Source organism: Cyphomyrmex costatus, unplaced genomic scaffold (genome assembly GCF_001594065.2).
Source record: "Cyphomyrmex costatus isolate MS0001 unplaced genomic scaffold, Ccosl1.0 scaffold70, whole genome shotgun sequence".
NCBI classification, from domain to species: domain Eukaryota; kingdom Metazoa; phylum Arthropoda; class Insecta; order Hymenoptera; family Formicidae; genus Cyphomyrmex; species Cyphomyrmex costatus.
The window spans coordinates 1,368,738-1,388,015 of NW_017280267.1; the positions used below are offsets into that span (position 1 = coordinate 1,368,738).

At 30.9% G+C, this 19,278-nt stretch overlaps 2 protein-coding genes across 5 annotated transcripts in view; both read right to left on the minus strand.

The window, feature by feature from the left end:
* The window catches only part of LOC108780501 (uncharacterized), a 92,757-nt gene extending 88,902 nt beyond the window's left edge, over positions 1-3,855 (minus strand). For both annotated transcript variants that reach the window (XM_018548249.1, XM_018548248.1), the window contains exon 1: positions 3,200-3,855. The gene's annotated coding sequence lies outside the window, so the exon portion shown is untranslated. The remainder of the gene's footprint in view (positions 1-3,199) is intronic.
* An 8,674-nt stretch (positions 3,856-12,529) lies between these two features.
* ATP6AP2 (ATPase H(+)-transporting accessory protein 2) lies at positions 12,530-19,272 on the minus strand. 3 transcript variants are annotated; one of them, XM_018548223.1, is made up of 9 exons: positions 19,125-19,272; positions 18,720-18,850; positions 17,655-17,894; positions 17,222-17,530; positions 17,006-17,089; positions 16,112-16,192; positions 15,366-15,563; positions 13,940-14,048; positions 12,530-12,741 (listed from the first exon to the last, which is right to left on the minus strand). In XM_018548223.1, exons 1-9 carry the CDS (start codon positions 19,168-19,170, stop codon positions 12,662-12,664), a joined length of 1,278 nt encoding a protein of 425 aa, XP_018403725.1. In that variant the 5' UTR covers positions 19,171-19,272; the 3' UTR covers positions 12,530-12,661. The 3 variants fall into 3 exon arrangements, with proteins under 3 accessions (XP_018403725.1, XP_018403726.1, XP_018403727.1); XM_018548224.1 differs by lacking the exon at positions 16,112-16,192; XM_018548225.1 differs by lacking the exon at positions 15,366-15,563.
* Positions 19,273-19,278: the final 6 nt, after the last annotated feature.

Sequence of the window (19,278 nt, forward strand, 5' to 3'; positions counted from 1 at the left end):
TGATAAATATTTATTACTGTTCACATTTTTTAAAATTATATAAATATTTTATATAAAAAGTTTTATTTATATAAAAAAACTTTATTCAAAATATTATTAAAATACAGGTTAAATATTACATAAAATATTTAACCTGTATTTTAATAATATTTTGAATAAAGCTTTTTATATAAAATATTTATATAACACATTTTAAAAAATGTGAACAGTAATAAATATTTATCATAAATATTCTGTGCTGTTTGGGTGATGAGTTGATATAATACAATATATTGTTTATATTTAAGTAAAAAACATTAAAAATGTTTGTATATATTATATACAAACATTTTTAATGTTTTTTACTTGAATTATACATTTTGTAACATTTACAAAAAATATTTCAAAATATTTGTAATAAATATTTATTAAACTTAATATACCTCCCAGGTCAAGAACATAAATATTTATCATCATAAATATTTATGATCTGCGCAATCTAAGACCACACAAATATTTACAAATATTTTGTAAATATTTTATACATTTTATATGTTGTCTAAGCAATTCACTCTATCAATTTATTTGTTAACACATGTTGTATTTTAATAGTCTTAATAATTTACATAGGCTGCATTCAGAAACTTCATTCGAGTGTATCCAGGTATTATTTTATTCTTATTTAACATTCCGTTAATATTTCCGAACAATACTTGAGTAAAGTAGCTGAACGCGGCCTTAAAAAAATTCGAATCGCATGTAAAGAGCATGATTCCACATATAATAGAGGATTATATAATTAAAGATACAATTGGAATGTCACATCCAAAAATAAGTTGAAAATATAAAATTAGATTTTTCCATACATCTTTGTTTTTTCGAGACATGCGGTTATTAAAAAAGTGTCATATTTCGTTTTCTCTCTCTGATACAAATAAATTATCGAAGAATTTACATATGGATGTGTGGAAGTATATGTAGATATTACATATGCAGTAGTATATGTAACAGACTTTGCAAATAGAACAAGTAGAAAAAACTTATCTTTTTTGCATATATTTGCTCGTACATTTCACAGTATATTACAATATGTATTGAAAATATAAAAATATTCCTATCGTTATACAAGTCTAAACAAATCGACTTTTTTTAGAAATAAAATTTTAAACAATAATTTTATATTTCTATACTTTTGTTTCATTTAGATCCTCTATTATCAAATATTATAAAGTTTGTATCAGAAATCATGGATGAACGATTATGATTAATAATAGTACCTGGTTTTATTTCAGTTAATTAATCTCGATACAGCGAATCCATATCATGATAGACAATTTTACTATCAACTTGTCTGACACGAATTTCAGGGATGCTGCAGTGATAAAATTATTAATATTACAGTTGTAAAAAATCTCTAAATTGACTAAACGAAATAAAAAATCTTTTTACAGGATCAAAGTAGACGTAAAATTAGAAGGTGCTGCAGTGGACTTTACATTAAAATCGAAAAAAGATAAATAAAAAAAGTCCTAATTTTACTACTTTAGAAAACGAGCATAGCATATAGCAGACAATGCATTGGTCTGTTATGCCAGAGGTTTCAGGTTCCATCCCAGGTATAGGAACCAACATATTTACGCTCGTGTCTCCTCTTGGAAAAAGCCGGCAACTTTCCGAGAGTACTCTTGCCTGCAGAAACACCACTCGAAAAATCCGTCATCCGGAATCGGTATTAAAACTGTCCCATAATGCATTACAGATCAGAGGTCTAACGTAAAAGAAGAAGAAGAAATATCTACTTTAATTCTATAAAAGAATTTTTCTATAAAAGAAATTGATTCCGCGCGTTCAGTCAATTCGGAGATTTTTATACTGATATTGACTATGACTGTAATATCATAATTTGGTCACTCTAGCATCCCTTAAGAGGTAACACCACTGTAAAATTTTCAAAAACTTAAAAATTTTTTTCTTGCTTAAAAAATCCTTTGGACCTTGGAGAATACGGAGAAAAAGTTTAATTCGTGAAACAAATTTTTTTTCTCGAAATTTCGAGCTCTTTATCGAACGCGTCGGACTGCATCGGAACGACTACCTGCGTCGGTTGGATACCTACTGCGAGGGTACTGCCTAATGACTTACTTGTTGGTTTCAAGCTTTTGTAATACATTAATAGATGTCTTATAGAAGGGCAGCTTTATGGTCCTGGGATTGTAGATTAATATTAAAAATTTTGTAATAGCAGAATTTTCCTTTTTTTTTTATCTATAACATAGCTCAAAACTTTAAACGCGTTTTTCTCGAAACACGTTTTTTCAATGCGGCAAGCAGCATAACTGAAACAGTATTCATTTTTTTCACCCCAACCTTTTACCATACCTTTAAAACAACATTCCGAAGAGAAGTACGTAGCGGATTTACGATAAGTTGAAATTTAGATTTTATATGTACGAATTAGTACCCATTTTTTAGGTCACAAATCGAACTTTATATTCAAATGACCACCAATTAATCAAAAATTAATATTTTCAAAATCCTCTACGTACTTCTCTAGCTATACTCATGTAAATTAAGAAAAAATTTTTTATTTTGTTCCAAATTCATTTTTGCGGCACTTATGCTGCTTGCTGCGGAGCGCCTCGAATAATACCTAACTTGCGGGAATGACTCCTGAGCCGCTATTTTGTAATCTTTTTAAATAAAAAAATTTTTTTGAACACTTCAAAACATGGTTAACAATATCCGTGATTATCATTATCCTCCTTCTTCTCCTTCCACCCCCCAAAAAATTACAAAAACACGCTTCATTTTCGCGCTTTACAGTGGTGTTACGCCTTAAATCCCAATGAAAAATAAGTATACAGTCTTAAGCCGTAAAAAATTTGTTAATCATAGTCAAGTCTGCTCACGTTCGACTGTGATTGGTCAATTTCTTACGGCTTACTACTCCATTGTATGATGTAAGAATATCAAGTGCTTCATTGAATGTGTGTGTATGTGTGACCAATAAAAAATTTACCCTAAATTTGATGGACCGCTATTAGAAATTTGTCAATTTAATGCCAGTCTCAAGTACGGTCGCTATTAGGCGCAATGGATATCGTAATCTTACATTCTTATATTCTTACATCACGCTCTATTGTGGGCATCGCATAAGGCATCAGAATCAAATTCGTTCGCAAGTCCAGAGTCCGCGAGTTCAACACGAACAATAACCAACCTGAGACGTGAAAATCCGGAAATGTCTACTTTGACGAGGAGGAGCGACGTGCAAGAATCGGGAATGCGCATCCGCTTGGGCTGAGAGTCGCGACGAGTCTGCGAAAACAGGCTGCTGGACACTTTCATTAACACAATAAATGAGAACGAAAGTCACGCGCGCGCGCGCGAGACTGAAACTTTAGTAAACGCGAATTCCCGAAGCGCTTCAGCGAAGGTCGTCCGGATGCGATCGCTGATCCAGGAAGACGATGAAACGTGGCTGATGATATCTCGACAGGAAAAGACACTTGCAACGTCCTCCACGAGTAAGACACGAGTATCGCCTTGAGGCGATGGATGTTTTCTTCAAGAACGGTTGATTATCTTTCTCGGCTTTGTCTCCTTCTCACCGGACTATCGTGAATGTTTTCTTAAGTTTCGGTCCTGATCCCTTCAAAACTTTCCAAGCAACTCTCATATAATACATTCATTTTACTCTTTGTGGTACCTTTATTTGAGCTTTCTAGTCTTTTCTTCTGAAACTGGTTTCCAGAGATGTTCGACCCATGTCGATTTTCATTAAAAAGCTGATCAGTTTACCGTCTTGTTATCGAATATCAATTTTTCACTCTTTAATTATATATATATATTTTTTTTTTCAAATTTTTTTCTGTTTCTTTTAACTTTATTATGTATAATGACTATTGTACAATTTATTTTTTTTATACACAGGTTTTTCTTTGTAACGAATTTTTCAATTTTTTTTTACTTTATCGCTGAATTTTTTTTTAATTCGTCCGACTCAATTTCACGTTCGATTTTCCACATTTTTCTTAATCTTTTAAGTAATCTTAATCTTCTCTTCGTTCTTGTTTACTCACGTCTGCATATTTTCCTCGATCCGTTGAATCCTGGCAAATTGATCGATTTATCGGATTATTCAGTCATTTTTCACCCGCTTTATTCTCTTCAAAGGCTTCCGCTCGTTCAACTTGATTGGTGGAACGTTTTGCTTCTCACTTGATTAGTTAGAATCGACATCGGCTGCAGCGGCGGCGACGTCTCGTTACGGGTGTGCAGCGCGTTTTCCGCGGTTCGCGACCTTGACGAGTCTCACCCGACGGTGTTGGTAGCAGCAACAGGTCGACATTACGTAAAGCCAAAGTTGCGACGCTTAATTTGCCGGCTCAGCGTCGCGACACCCCGCGGCGCTTGCACGAACACTACCTCGAGTGTCATTCTTCAGCTAGGAAGGGAAGATAGCCACCGAATTTAGCAGTGGAAGCTTTAAGGCCTATCGCACATGAAATGCATAACTGTGCATAAGCATAACATAAGGCCGCTGGACCAATGAGCATCTTATATTAATCAATATGGCGTCTTTATGCTGGATGTTCATTGGTCCAGCGGCCTTATGTTATGCTTATGCACAGTTATGCATTTCATGTGCGATAGGCCTAAAGCGGGGAGCACAGACTTTTGCATAACGCATAAAGCATGTGCATAAGGAATTTCATTGGCCCATTTTCTTATGCATGAGTCAATAGACCAATCAAATTCTTTATGTATATGGTTTATGCGTTATGCAAAAGTCTGTGCTCCCCACTTAAAGGTTTTGGAAATCAAGAACGATCGATCAAGATGGAAGAAAGAAAGCTGATGGCTGTTTCTACAATTGACCCTTTTTTTTCGAAGAATTTTTTTCTTTTCAAAAAAGAGTCAAGAAAGAAAAGAGATTGTTATTCGCAAAAGACAATGAAAGTATATTGTATATAATATGCATGTCCTTTTTCTTTGACATAAATACGTAATCGACAATACTAATAGTGTTACTTTTTTAAGTTTTAGAACGTTTACAGAAGATTTCCTCGAATCTTTTCATTATCTCTTCATTAATATTTCTCATTTACTGATATTTTTTTCTAAGTATATTTTACGTGGATACACATTTATGAAAATATTCATAGAAAATTTCTTTCTAGCGAGTACAATCTTGTCAAGAATTTTTCTCTCATATATTTTCTTTTATAAATACTGTAGCTGAAAGTGTTTCTCCAAATGTTCTTCCGGCAGATGTCCTTACGAATTAATCTCTCAGATGAACTTTTTCTGTGTAAAATCTATTTTGTAAATCTCAACAATGTCTTTTCCAAAGGGTTTAGTCTCGATTTATTAGAATATCTTTTACAAAGTTTTCTTGATAATTAAATACTTTTTTTTGCGTCTCAGAAGCGAGTCGAAAAATATTGTCTTACTGATACTCTAATTTAGTGTTTCCATATTTGTTTCTCAGACACATTTTCTTCACGTTGTAAATTAACCATCTTCTTTCGCGTCGAATCAATGGCGAATAATCGGCGAAATGATTAATATTCTTTACACACTGATCGTCATATATGACAAATCGTTCTGCTAATAGATTATCATTTCTTGATTATTCTTATATTTACTTGAGATTTAATGAGTAGAAGAAAACACACAACGCACAGCTTGCTTATTTATCGTGAATGGATACTTTTTTATTACGACAATTTCAATCGTTACAATTTTTTCGAAGATACTAAAAGTATCATGAATTGCGTGTAATTAACGCATAATTTTGAATATAATTAAAAATCAAATTTGTTGTTTAAATCATTACTTTATCATTGATCTTTTCTAAATACAATTATTCATTGTATTTCATTAAAAAATTTTTTTAAACTCTTCCACTCTAATTCTTTAATCGCGCATTAATGTTCAATAACTGTGAAATTTCTTTTTTGTGCATGTCATGAATATGTTATCGATTTATTTGTCTTAAATAGCTAAATAAGAAGAGAGACAGACTCAGGAAAAGTAAATACAAGAAAATACGAATCAGATTGAAAGCGGAATTCAAATAAAGCAATGGAATACTCCTAACGATAATTCAAATAATCTCAACGAGTTTATAATTTGTTGAACTCTGAATTTATTTATCGCGAAATCGTGAGGATTGATATGGAGATCGTATACTTATAGGATATATTTATTATGATAGATTGAAGTCATCGAAGCTGTATTGGTTTGGATCTCAAAACTTTAAATGCGACTTTCAGAACCAAAATCGATCGATCGATTGTCCGGAGACAATATTCTAGATCTCCGATGCGGTAAGTATGTATTTTTGCGATCAACCACGTGATATGAAATTACAAGTATGACTGGTCCCGAAGTAGCATGGTAATAATACATGCACCACGTGATTCCGCGAACAATACAATGCGCGTCTTCCTATGATGCAACATCATCGATTAATTTCCGATTTGCTAGTCTTCGAAAATCAAGTGCTTCCTAATTATCTTCTATAACAACTATTATTATATATATGTATATATAAAGCCATACAATCCACAAAATTACTTGTAATGTTCCAGTTGCTACAATTCTTAATAATTAAACTTATATAGACGCTTAAAAGCAAGGAGTTCTAACAAATTAAAATTCTTCAAGATATTTACATTCTCCACAGTATGTAAAACGTTACGCAAGTGAATGAAACTATTTGATCTGTAACATAAATTTGTAGTTGCTGAATACTGCATAAATATTGCCCAGACTATTAATTTGATATTTAATTTATCGATAATAGACAAAAGAAATCTCACAATGTATTCAATTCGTCAAAAAAAGATCACGCGACAATCACAGTCATCTTTCAATTTGTCACATCTGACAATAAAATTTCTGCAGGTCGATCGATTTGAAATTTTCGTAAACATCTTAAAAATTTAAGACTTCAAGATCAATATATTTTGTACGTCTTTAAATTATCCTCCGATTATCTTCCATATAACGAACCATTATCTTGCCCCGCTATCACTGTGAAACATTCCCCGATTTGTGAAAATCCTATTACGATTTTACAATTGGCACAGCCTTTCCGCACGCGACGACAGACGAAAACAAGACGCAAGAACAACACGCTCGGACGACAACCTCGGTCGCGCGGTCAGTGCGTAACGACAAATAAATCGCTACGCTGAAAAAGAGAACGACAATCGACAGGACTCGCTCACTGCACGCGACAAGAATCTCGGGAGAACCTGCGACAACCGCAAATACATCAGACTGGCGAAAAGCCAGTCGTTCGCCGTCGTAACACGGCAGGTGTTGTTGGAGAACCTGAGGTGGGGTAGGTGCGCAATGAGAGCCTAGGTGGGGACTGTATTTGGTCGAAAGTGGGGTGAAAACCTTCACCGAGAGGAGTCGACCTCAGTTGTTATTGCTGCATGCAGCATCTATATGTCACGGATCCTTCATGCGACTCGAGAGAATAGGAGATATTCTTTTCTATATTAGAGATACAGGGAGAGCAAAGAACCCGCAGAGAACCTTGAGAGAAAGTCAAAAAAGAGATTGGAAAAATTGGAATAAATGCAAATTCAAAAATCGAGATGTTTACGCTATGCACATCTCTATCTCTCTCTACATCTTTTAATTTTAAATAAACAAAATAAATAATTTTTATTGCAAAAATATATTGCTTATAAAAATAACAGTACAATATTTCAATCAAATCACGCTGTACATCACAACACATATATATACATACATACACGTGTAAATGTATGCCTATTCTGCTATACGATTTATATACGTCGCATTCCCTTTAAATGTATTACAACCGCATATTTATAGGATTGTAATAACTGAATTCTATCACAAATCATAGCTTGTCTAAAATGAGCTTTATTTAATCGCATTATCATCACTATTATTATTCAGCTTGTATTATTATACGTTCTCATTTCTCTTGTTAATCTCTTGCTACTTAGAAAAAGGAAAAACGATTACGGGAAAATACTACGCCGACTGGCTGGGTCGTTTCGACAAAGAATTAAAGGAAAAACGCCCTCATTTAGACAAGAAAAAAAAAAGTTCTTCCATCACGACAACGCACCGTCCCATATTAATTCGCAATTGCCATCGCAAAATTGATCGAATTACGATACGAATTGCTGCCTCATTCACCATACTCTCCAGATTTGGCATCATGCGATTTTTTTTTGTTACCAAGCCATACTACTTCTTTTTGTTGCGCTATGTAATACATAAATTTTGGAATCAATTTTTGTGCACAGAATATAGGGGATCTGAGGGTGCGGTCCACTATAACGCTACAAATGCATACAAATGCTTCGAAGCTTTTAACTGATCAATCAGAAGAAAAAATTTTACTAATCGACCAATCGAAAAATGCATTGAAGCATTTATAAAATCAAATGGACCGCGGTAGCCTAGTTCTAAAATTATATTATAAATATCTATGATGGAACCCCCCCCCCCCCACGAAAAAAGAAACAAAACACTATATTAGCTATCTCATTTTTAGTATGCTTTCAGAAAAACTGCTTTATAATGGCTTGATCAATAAAACATTCATAAAACTCCTGTTTTTATTCTAGTTTTTATTATATTTACATGTATCCCGGGGATCAACCTCATAAGTGTGACTTTTTTTACCTTAATGTTTAAGGGGATCTCCTACTCGTAAAAACAATTAGTCATATTGGAAATAGCACACACACTACACACAGGATTATGTGTTATTGACACCACTACATCAATAGATGCATTCCGTTTCGCGCATGATGCATCAATTGTTCTTATTTAACATTTGGTGAGCAACAAGAATAAACTGCATTATGCGCATCATGCGGGAAACGGAACGCACCCAATATCTCACTCACGCACGTCATACATATATATAAATTTTTGTATTGCAACTACGTTTTAATTAGACATCTAAATTCAATTTTGATAACTCCACGCTATTTCTTCATGCAATCTACTTGCCCGTCATTTTATGTCAACATATCTCAGACTTTTATAAAGTATAAAAATATCTCGTAAACTATTTGTTTTTTTATATCTGTATCTTTATACTTTTATATGCAGAATTGGTAAAAGATTTATATTATGTAAAAAAATTCATTTAAAAATCCATAATTCCATTTAAAAAAGTGGAGATGACCTTTAATTTATATCTTCTTGGTGCCTCCATATAGACAAAAAACAACGTGAACAAAACACGTCCCCCTCGAAACCGTTCAACTTTCATCTGAAATGTTTTTTCGTATCATCAAAAATAAACGAGTTATTTAGGTGAGCTATTTTAGATGCCTCATTCTGTATACGATTATTCTGTACATATAACATATGTGTGCGTGTTGTGTGTAGAATAATAACAACGTTCTTTAATTCGATGTATATCATATATGCATATCACTGATCCTTGAAACAACTTTGATCTCTGTAAAGATACTCCATACAGAGAAACACAGATATTAAGAATTACGTTTATTTTATTTCTTAAGGAAAGTTGCTTTTCAAGATTACACACGTACATACGCATAAGCAAGAAATATATACGTGCTATCGATTGAAATGGACCGGTAGAGCTTCGAGATTGTATCGCTAAAGGGAATTATCAATAATATGAGAAAATGCCGATCGTTAATCACAAGCTGATAAACGTTACTGTTACTGATATAAAAAGCGATATACCACTAATTATGCCTGCTTTTATTGCGCACTTTGAGATTTAAATGTTTGACAAAATGAAATTATAATCGATGATGTCTTACGTAACAAAAGAATAAAATTAACATCGATAAAATATATAAAACGACAAGAAAATTATGAGTTCATTAAGGAAAAGAACATGAGATAATTAATTAATTCAAATAAATAAAAGAGATATAATAAAATAATTTATAAATTTATAAAATAAGTTATGTAACTACTTTTTTTTTATTTATAAGATATCTGAACCGAATAAGGTCTACTTCATTTATTTTATTTTAAAAAATTCTATTTACGGTGATATTGAAATAAACTAAGTATAAGAATCAAATCTTTATTTGATTCATTCATAAAAATAAAATATATTGTTTATACATTTGTAAATAAACGGAAAAAGAGTTTGACATTAGGTCTTATTACTTATATGTATATGAACATATAATGAAGCTCAAATAAAAAATTAAAAATAATAAAGAAAATAAACATTATCTTTCTAAATCAGAGTTTCAAAATGATTATTATATAATCATAAAAAGGAAATTCCTTAATTAGAGCTTATTTTATTCTCAAATATTACTAATATATTATTAAATATAAATTGTCTAATTTTATCAGTAATTAACTCTTTAATATTTAGAAATTTTTAACAATTTGAATTCAATTTTAATTTCTTAAAAGATAATAGCAGCATTAAAAATCATTATTCTCTGGCGTAAGCCCCACACGTGTCAAACAAATAACAATAAAATCATAATAATAACAATTACATAAATAGACCTTATTTAAGTAAATTGCTTAAAAAAATACTTATACTGATTTCAAAAAATTGTTTTGTTATTTTCCATAGTTAGGAAGTTGAAGTTTTTTTTGAGTTGAGTTCTTAAAAATAAATGTACATACACTCGTACAGTAACAAATGACTGATATATCCGAAAATTATTTTTATAAAATTCTGTTATTAGATTAAAATCAATTTTTCTAAGACAATGTATCAGTCAGTTTTTATGAATATTGATTTTATATAACTCATAAGAATAGATTTTTATAGAATTTCTTACTCAACCATTAGAGAAGTTTCAATTAAAATATATATTATTTGTAAATTATTATTATTTGTATATAATTATTATATATAAATATATATTGTGATATTTACAAACCCCTATATATATATATATATATATATACAAATGCGTGCGTATTTATACAGGAAGTGTAATCGCGATACAGCTAATAATGCATTACAAATAAGTATTACAAGGTGAAATACTTAGGAAATAGAAAATCAAAGATACATTTATAATATAAGTTACATAATCATGACGCTTATATAAAAAACGCTGAATTTAAATGTTACTATCGATTCCACTTATTATCTTCTACATAGAAAATAATGGCGGAAGTACAGAAAACATATGTTGTGGTCAACCACAACACCTTAACATATGTTTTCTGTACTTCCGCCATTGCTCTATATTGATCGTAATTCAAAAAACTAACTATTTCTTAATGTTTAATTTAAAGAGGAAGATGCAGTTACGCATATTTCCAAGTGTATCCTGTTTCCTAACATTTCTTCTAATAGCTATCTTTTAAAATCAAATCCTAAGTAGCACACTGCAAAGCGTTAAACAGCATTAAAAACAAAATGTATATAAGCACACCATAGAAAATGTAGAAAGATGTGTAGAATCACGTATGTAATTCGTAATAAGTATATTATACTTTATACTTTATAGAAACAACATAAAAGAAATTTTGTAAGGTAAAATAATCACTTTCGTATCATGAGATTTTTTAATGGTATGTGTATGGAAGGATAACGGAAGTGAATCATTACCATCTAGATACATAGTATGGGCAACTAAATAACAATCATATGATATCAATTGTATCAACCTAAACATTCTGGATTTCTCTAAACAGTCAATGACCTATGATACCCCTATGATGACGTGACTCATGGTGTCTAGGTCTCCCCTATACTTTTATAGTTGCATATAATACTTATGCAGTATGTAATATTGCGGTAATAACTTGAAGAAAAAGAAGGACTTCCTGTGTGGAAAGTCGTATGCCCCTAGGTAAGGATACCTAAAGTAGTTTTTAATATTGTATACGGTAGTAATAAGATATTATCTTTTAAATTTTATTTGTCGATAACTTTTGACAACCATCTATATAAAATCTAAAAAAATATAATGTTTTTGTCTCGGTAATCTAATTGGCTAGGATATTTGCGCGTAAAGCGAGTGATCTGGGTTCGACTCTTGGTAATATTTTTATATATTATTAATATCCCGCCGAGGTAATATTTTTCGCAATAAGAATTATTATTTTCAGATTTTAACGTGCTTATAGATCGATTTTAATTTTTGTGTACTTTTTCATATAAATAAAATATAAAAATTTTCCGAAAGTCCTAAAGGAAAAAGGCATTTGAAAGTTTGTCCCAGTAAAGATTTTTAATTAGCTTGAAGTAAGCCCTCTACAAAATATTAAAATTAGAAACAATTCGATGAGAAAGACACATTTTCTATAAGATTTATGTGGGATTCTTTCTGATAACAATTAGAAAACATGTTTTAATTTGTACGATGACGTTATATTTAGAACAACTTTAGCTTTCAAGAAATATACAAACTTCCAGAAATTTAATTATAATAATGTAACAATGATTTCTTATGCTATAAAGTGATACAGTTATGTATATTCTTGCTATTTAAATAGCTCTGACTAGAGCTTGGATCATTCAATTTAAAGAATCCTTAGGATAAGTAATAGAAGTCTACTTCCCTACTTTTGAACACAGTCGAATTAAAATTGATAAATTACATATATAGATGCTTCGATAAGCAACATTTTGCACAGAAACATATGTTACAAAATCATGTTATTTATATATTATATATATATTACTATGTATTTACACTCAATTATCTTTCTTCATTCGGTTCGACGTCATCCTATAAATGATAGAGTCTCGTCCTGGATCCATATTGGCAATGGCGACTAAAAGTATAAAATAAGCGTAATGCGTTCCCAATTTTGGTACATACTGTATACAGGATGTAATAAAAAGATCGGGACACTAAATAATCGCAGAAAGATGATTTTTCGAAAAAAAATGTTTGATACAACAATTGTAAGGTACTAAGTTACCTATCATATGATATTGATTTGACTTTGAATAATCTTGGAAACGTTACATCAAGATCATCTTGAGTTTTTTTTTTTAAAGAAACTCTCATTTTTATCATAAATTCTTGTAGTTGACTTTTTTAAAACCATATAACGCAAAAAAAGTTTAAATACCGATTTAAACATGACAAACACGAGCATTAACATTATCCAAAGTGCACCACGCGAAAGTCGCACAGTACTTAACTTTATCGGTGCATATTTCAAATAATTTTTGGCCAAATGGAACTTAATTATATTGTTTTAAAAAGATCTCGTCATCGACTACAAAAATTTACAATAAAAATAGGGGGTTTCCTTTAAGGGGTTTCCATTTAAAAAAGTCAAGATGACCTTGTGACATTTCCAAGATCATTCAAGATTAAATCGTTAGTGCCATATGATGAGTAAACTTGGTATTCTACAACCTTTTGTATAAAAAATTTTTTCTGGAAACGTCATCTTTTCAGATAATCCAGTGCTAAGTGTCTCGACCTTTTTACATTCTATATATGTACTTATGTAGATAAATATAAATTATATGTAAACTATACATGTATAGATATCTAATTAAATCTATACATATATATGTATAGATATATACAGAGTGCATCAAATTTAAATGGTCAAACTTTGGGAGCATGTAGGGAATCGATAAATTAAGAAGTCTTTTAAAGACATATTTATTTTTTTAATTATGTTTTGTCTTTTTTGTCATTTTCTCCAAAACAAAATGAAAACGAGTATGGCTTTAAAGAACTTATTTTCTTAGTTTATAAATCCTTACGCGCTCCCGAAGTTTGATCATTTAAATTCGAGACACCATATATATCCAAAATATATATGTACATATATATAAATTATACAAATTAATATCCTGCAAAAGAAGTTAACCAGATTAATAAAAGTCACTCAAATCAAAGAAATTAAAAATTTCTGATTTTAAATAACGATCAGAATACTTTGAAAATTTTTGTCATACAAAATAATTTCAAGCTAAATACAATCTTATATTTAGGAAAATACATACTACAAATAGCTAAGAGTGAGAAGACGAAAACCACGCCGAACCATAGTATTATGTTGAATATGACAGGATAGTTTTCCGTGTAAACCTTCGCACGGCCAGAAAATTCAGGCTGAAACAGAAAGATCGTTGTAACAGAGAGACAGATACAATTTCTGAAATCTACGAAATCTCAATTCTGCGAATGTCTCTCTCTCTCTCTTACACACAGCACACGCACGCACACGCATACTGTTTTCTCTCTCTCTTTGTAATATTTCTTAAATTTAAACTAATAGCACTCTACATTTCTTAACATCTCCGTACGAACAAGATTAAAAATTCAGCGTATTTAGAAATGCATAAAAAATACCAAAGGTTTTCAGAACTGACATACAAAATAAGTTTAGCTCACAAAATGAGATCTGCTTTCAATATTTGTTAAACAACTAATTGGTTGGCTAAATCTTCCTTAATAAAAATTAGCCATCAAAAGTTCATATTACTTATAGATTTACCATAATTAAAATATGCATGCAATTGGACATGATAAGCCTTCATGCAGATTATAATCCTGCACTTGAGAAGCATGAGACAGAAAGCTCGAAACTGTCGACATATTTATATGCGATCAAATTTAAGGTAATTGATTCAGAAGAAGTAACTTCTTGAATTTATATCATTTTTACTTCTCAAGTGCAAAATTTTAGATACTTGTTATCTAAAATTTACCGCTTAGTTAAAATCGGAAAGAGGAAATCCTGCCAGAAATGGCAGAATTCTGGTTTTTTTTCCGATGTCATCATATATAATTAAGCATCATTCACATTAATTGACATCTACAGCAATCCAATGCAATGCAAAAGAAAGCAGTGTATATAATTAAATCTTACTAGCGATTAAAACTGAATTAGATAAGTGTTGAAGATATCTTGTTAATACTGTTTAATTCTACTGGAGTACTTGATAAACATTAAATTAATTATTCATCTTTTTAGAACTCAGGTGCGCTAATATTCTGGCAAAGTTTGGCAGAATTAAAATAACTGAAGGACCTAGGAAAAGAAAGTGACTTGATAAGTCACATTTTGTGACATTTCTCTAGGCGCATAAATTTTGAAATTTTATTATTTAATATAGCTTTCTTAAAATAATAAATTTATTTAAGTATTTTAACATCTGAATAAAAGACTTGTTTTTCATCGTATTTATTAAGTTTTATTCTGATGTTTACAATAAACTTTCTTTTATACAATTTTTTAATATAAAATTTACTTCCTTTTTCATCCATATTATATTAATTTTGAGAAATTATTAAAAAATTAGCAAATATTCTCTTATTGTATACTCATACAATAACATCAGACCGAAGAAATTGAGGAAAAAAGGACTTATCTAGTTTTTTCCTAGATCCCATCGATTGCGATGCATGTTAATATGTTTGCGATACCTGTCCTATTGTCTGTGTATTAGTATTTATCTTATACTCCTTATTAACTCCGTCGGACTTTTCCGACGTTCCGCTATTATCCTGAACGCCCGTACGTTCAGTAGTGCTGTCGACAGTGTTGGACTCGATAGTACTACTCATTCTATATTTCTCCTCTTCGTCCATTTTATTATTTTGCTCATCTTGCTCGCCGGCTCGCTACAATCAGTGTTGTTCGGTATCTGAATAAAGTGATTAAAGCAAGCCCAGTCCTCAAGACTCCAAAGATACTAGAACTTGAAGGACTTAAGTTTGCTATGTATACATTGATTTATCGATTGAGTTTTCTCGAAAATTCTATTTGTTTGTACAGATCTCTCGATTTATTTCAAGGATTTGGCTGTGATATTCAGCTCATATTAAACTTTGAATCAAAGATACTAATTCAAAGACCAACTATTTAAATTCATCAATGGCAATTTACTAATAGCAATTCATCGAGCTTCAAATGTTATCAAGGATATCAGAATGTTAAAGATTTAGCGAGTGTATCCTTATTTAAGTTTTGTTAAAGTTTACTTAAAGAAAATATCAATAAGAAAAGAAGACGATGGATATATATTGGCGACAAGTTTGTAAGTTTTGTTGATTGGAATAATTAAAAAGTAATTCGTCGTGTTCGCGAATTCATGCAAAAAGCTATCTCTAATTTGGAAAAAACACTCTCAATCAAATAATAGCCCATGCAATGTGATTCGACACGGTACCTTGATGAAAAAATTATCGTTAATGTCTGAACTAATTGGCGCTCCTTTGGCAGTGGATTTAACATTTTTAGTCTTATCAGCCTACAAAATATTCCGTCACAATTAAAAATGGTACAAACGAAGAATAAGATAATTTCAAGCAAATTAACACGCCGTAATTCTAAGCTCAATAGTTCTGAATAATTGAAGTAAAGTTAAATATTGCTTAAATCAATTTAATGATCTTTTCCGTCTTTTCGGTTATCTTCCGGTACGGAGAATAAATTTTGATTAATTAGTGTTTAATAAAAAGCATGTAGATATACTTACTTAGTAAACCGGTTGCAAAATTAGTTATATAACATTATATATTACTTTGTATCACACAAATATTATATTACATATTGTATCAAATACAAGGGTGTTCCAAACCTATCACATTATCTATTATATTAAATAGGAAACTTTGAGCGCAAAGTACTATGTGCGGTATTCTTCTTTGCTGATTTTATTGTAAATTTTATTTTAACATTAAAAGTCTGGTAACCTTTTTTTTTATTTTATAATATTATTTTATTGAAAATAATTTGATAAAAAATAAATAAACTGGAAATTTTAATAATATTTTCATGTTTGATACAATACACATCTCAATAATAATCAAATAAAATAACAAAAATTTTTTTCAAAGAATTATATCCATGAACATTAAGATAATCGAGTTTGTCATAAATGAGAATTTTCAATTATATCGTACTGTATAATTATTATAATTTTGATATTAATATAATTATCATATTCTTTAATTATAATATTTTCAAATATATATTTCTTTCTTCAATCATTATTTTCAAAAAATTTCAAATAATTCTGTTTAAAACACATCACATTACAAAATTTACATAAGATACTCACCGGGGTATCTCTGCGCTTTCTCTCAAGAACGGAGCGTGCATTCCTCGCTTTCCAAGCATCGTTTGTGAAAGATGCAATGACAATCTGTAACAAATATTGAAGTATTCTGAATACGTAATTATACTCATTGTATAACAAACTATACATAAATAGATTAAAAATAGAGGTTTTTAATAATTGATTACATTTGCAGATAAAATGAATAAATTTGTGCACCTTGCCATCATAAGTGTTTACAAAGCCCTTGGAAACATGTTCTATCACGCGATTTAACAACTTGTACGCCTCCTCCTTAACTGTAGAATTGTTTTCATGCCGATCCCAGAGTGATCTCAATGTCGATACTATCAACCAATAAACATCTGTACCAGAATCGTGCTTCTTCGCAGAAAATGCATTGTCACCAATAGCACACAGAAGCTGCATCTCCTCGACAAATTTACGATCTTCTTCAATCTCCAAATTCAGAAAATCCAACTTCTCCATTTTAGTAGGCTTAAGCTCGCCAAGAGCTGACTGACCGAGCTGTATTAGAAACATCTTATTTAGTGTCTAGGATCTTCAATAATAAAAACTCAAATTACTAAAACAATTTTTGTTTTTATGTGATACTGTTTTAGAACTGTCAATCTGTCTATTTAATACTTACAGCATCAACTCCATCGCTCAAGTTAATCCTAACCAACGTGTTGTCATTGCTTCGTTCCTCCACTCTGCTTCTAATCGCTTGCCAACAGGTTTCTTCTCCTTCATCAGAAATCAGAGGATATGTAGCTTCTGCATTGTCTTTTAAGTAAGGCAGTTTTTCTACTCCTTCAAAGACTATAGCAACCAATGCTTTGGGCAATGAAAACGGATTCGATATGATAATGTTATATTCTGAATCTCTCTGCAAGGTCACAAAAGTTTCTGTCACAATGAATAACTTCAAATACAACTAGTCTATTCTTGTTATCAAAACTTTTTTCTCCAACGTAGAAAAAGAAAGAGTGAGTAGGGAAGAGAGGGGGAGAGGAAGAGAAAAAGAGGGGGGGAGAGAGAGAGAGAGAGAGAAGAAAATAAATAAGACAATGTAAAGGGCAAATCCGAGAGTCGTCACTAAATATAATTAAGAAATCAATAATACATTAAAAAAGTTGGAAATACAATTAAAACAATTCAAATTGCGTACATAACATGTTTCAGCTCTTGGATTGAACCTTCTTCAGAGGTAAAAAAATCGTAGTGATGTGGTAGAATTGTAATGTATTCGTGTGTTGCGATGTTAAGAGAGAAGAAAGATGAGCAAAAAGTTTAATTAAAACAGATTTTGCAAGAAAAGTAAAAGATCTGTTAATGTTGCTTGAAATCTCTACAAATTTTTGAACTTAAAATGAGATATATATTTAAGTGTCAAAAAGAGAAAAAGCAAAGTACAAAGCTGAGTATAAAAAGTATAAATAATCTAAACAAACCATTATGTTCATATTGGTAGTTAGGTCTAATATTTAAAGCTTCCTCAAGTCTATTTTTAGATACTCTACGAATTATTTTATTAGTTACTGAGCATCTAAAGAATAATTTAGAGGAGCCTTAAGTATACTAGATACTTGTAATTGTAAACTTCAAGGAATAAACTTAAAAAAATTTGTTTATTCTAGCTTTACTTGATGTTATAAAAAAAGTTTTCTGGTATATCCAAAAAATTGAACAATTCTATGAAGAGATGATATACCTGCTTTCCAGGAGTATAACCAAGAACCATCGACAAAATCTCCTTGAGACTACTCTGTTCAATTTCTCCATTTTTAGTGAATTGTATGCTGTCTGGTGCATGTAGAATGAGGAATTCGCCATTGGCATGAACTAGAAAAGCAAGCACCAGGATAATTAAATTGCAAGGACGATACAAGTATGGAGGCTTGCTATCAGTGAAGCAAAGAGCTTAGCAAATTTAAAATTTCAAGAAAAGATCTTTGCTCTAAAATACAATTAAATTTAAATATTCCGAACATTTAATACAATTTTCCACAAAATATCTTGAAAAATGGATTGACTTCTGCTAGAATATGATTGCAAAAAAACTCGAAGTAATCTATTCGTTCTGGAAAAGATTTCTCATAAATGAATGGAGAATTACCTGCGGCAAGGATAGCGAAGAATACAGATAATTGTGGAAACATCATTGAATGCAAAAATGATTAAATTCGAAAGCTCCTTCCTCGGTGTCGGTCAAAGTTGATCAATTTCAGACGCGATCATGTGATCACGTCAGATAACATACAATATACAAG

What these genes read in the sequence shown, in the direction of transcription:
- ATP6AP2 (XM_018548223.1), bottom strand. Translation starts at nt 19,170, where the DNA reads ATGATGTTTCCACAATTATCTGTATTCTTCGCTATCCTTGCCGCAG. An exon ending in TGAGCGATGGAGTTGATGCT is followed by an intron (nt 17,531 to 17,654) that starts GTAAGTATTAAA and finishes TTTCTAATACAG; the next exon opens with CTCGGTCAGTCAGCTCTTGG. An exon ending in CTCACTCTTAGCTATTTGTA is followed by an intron (nt 12,742 to 13,939) that starts GTATGTATTTTC and finishes TTATACTTTTAG; the next exon opens with TCGCCATTGCCAATATGGAT.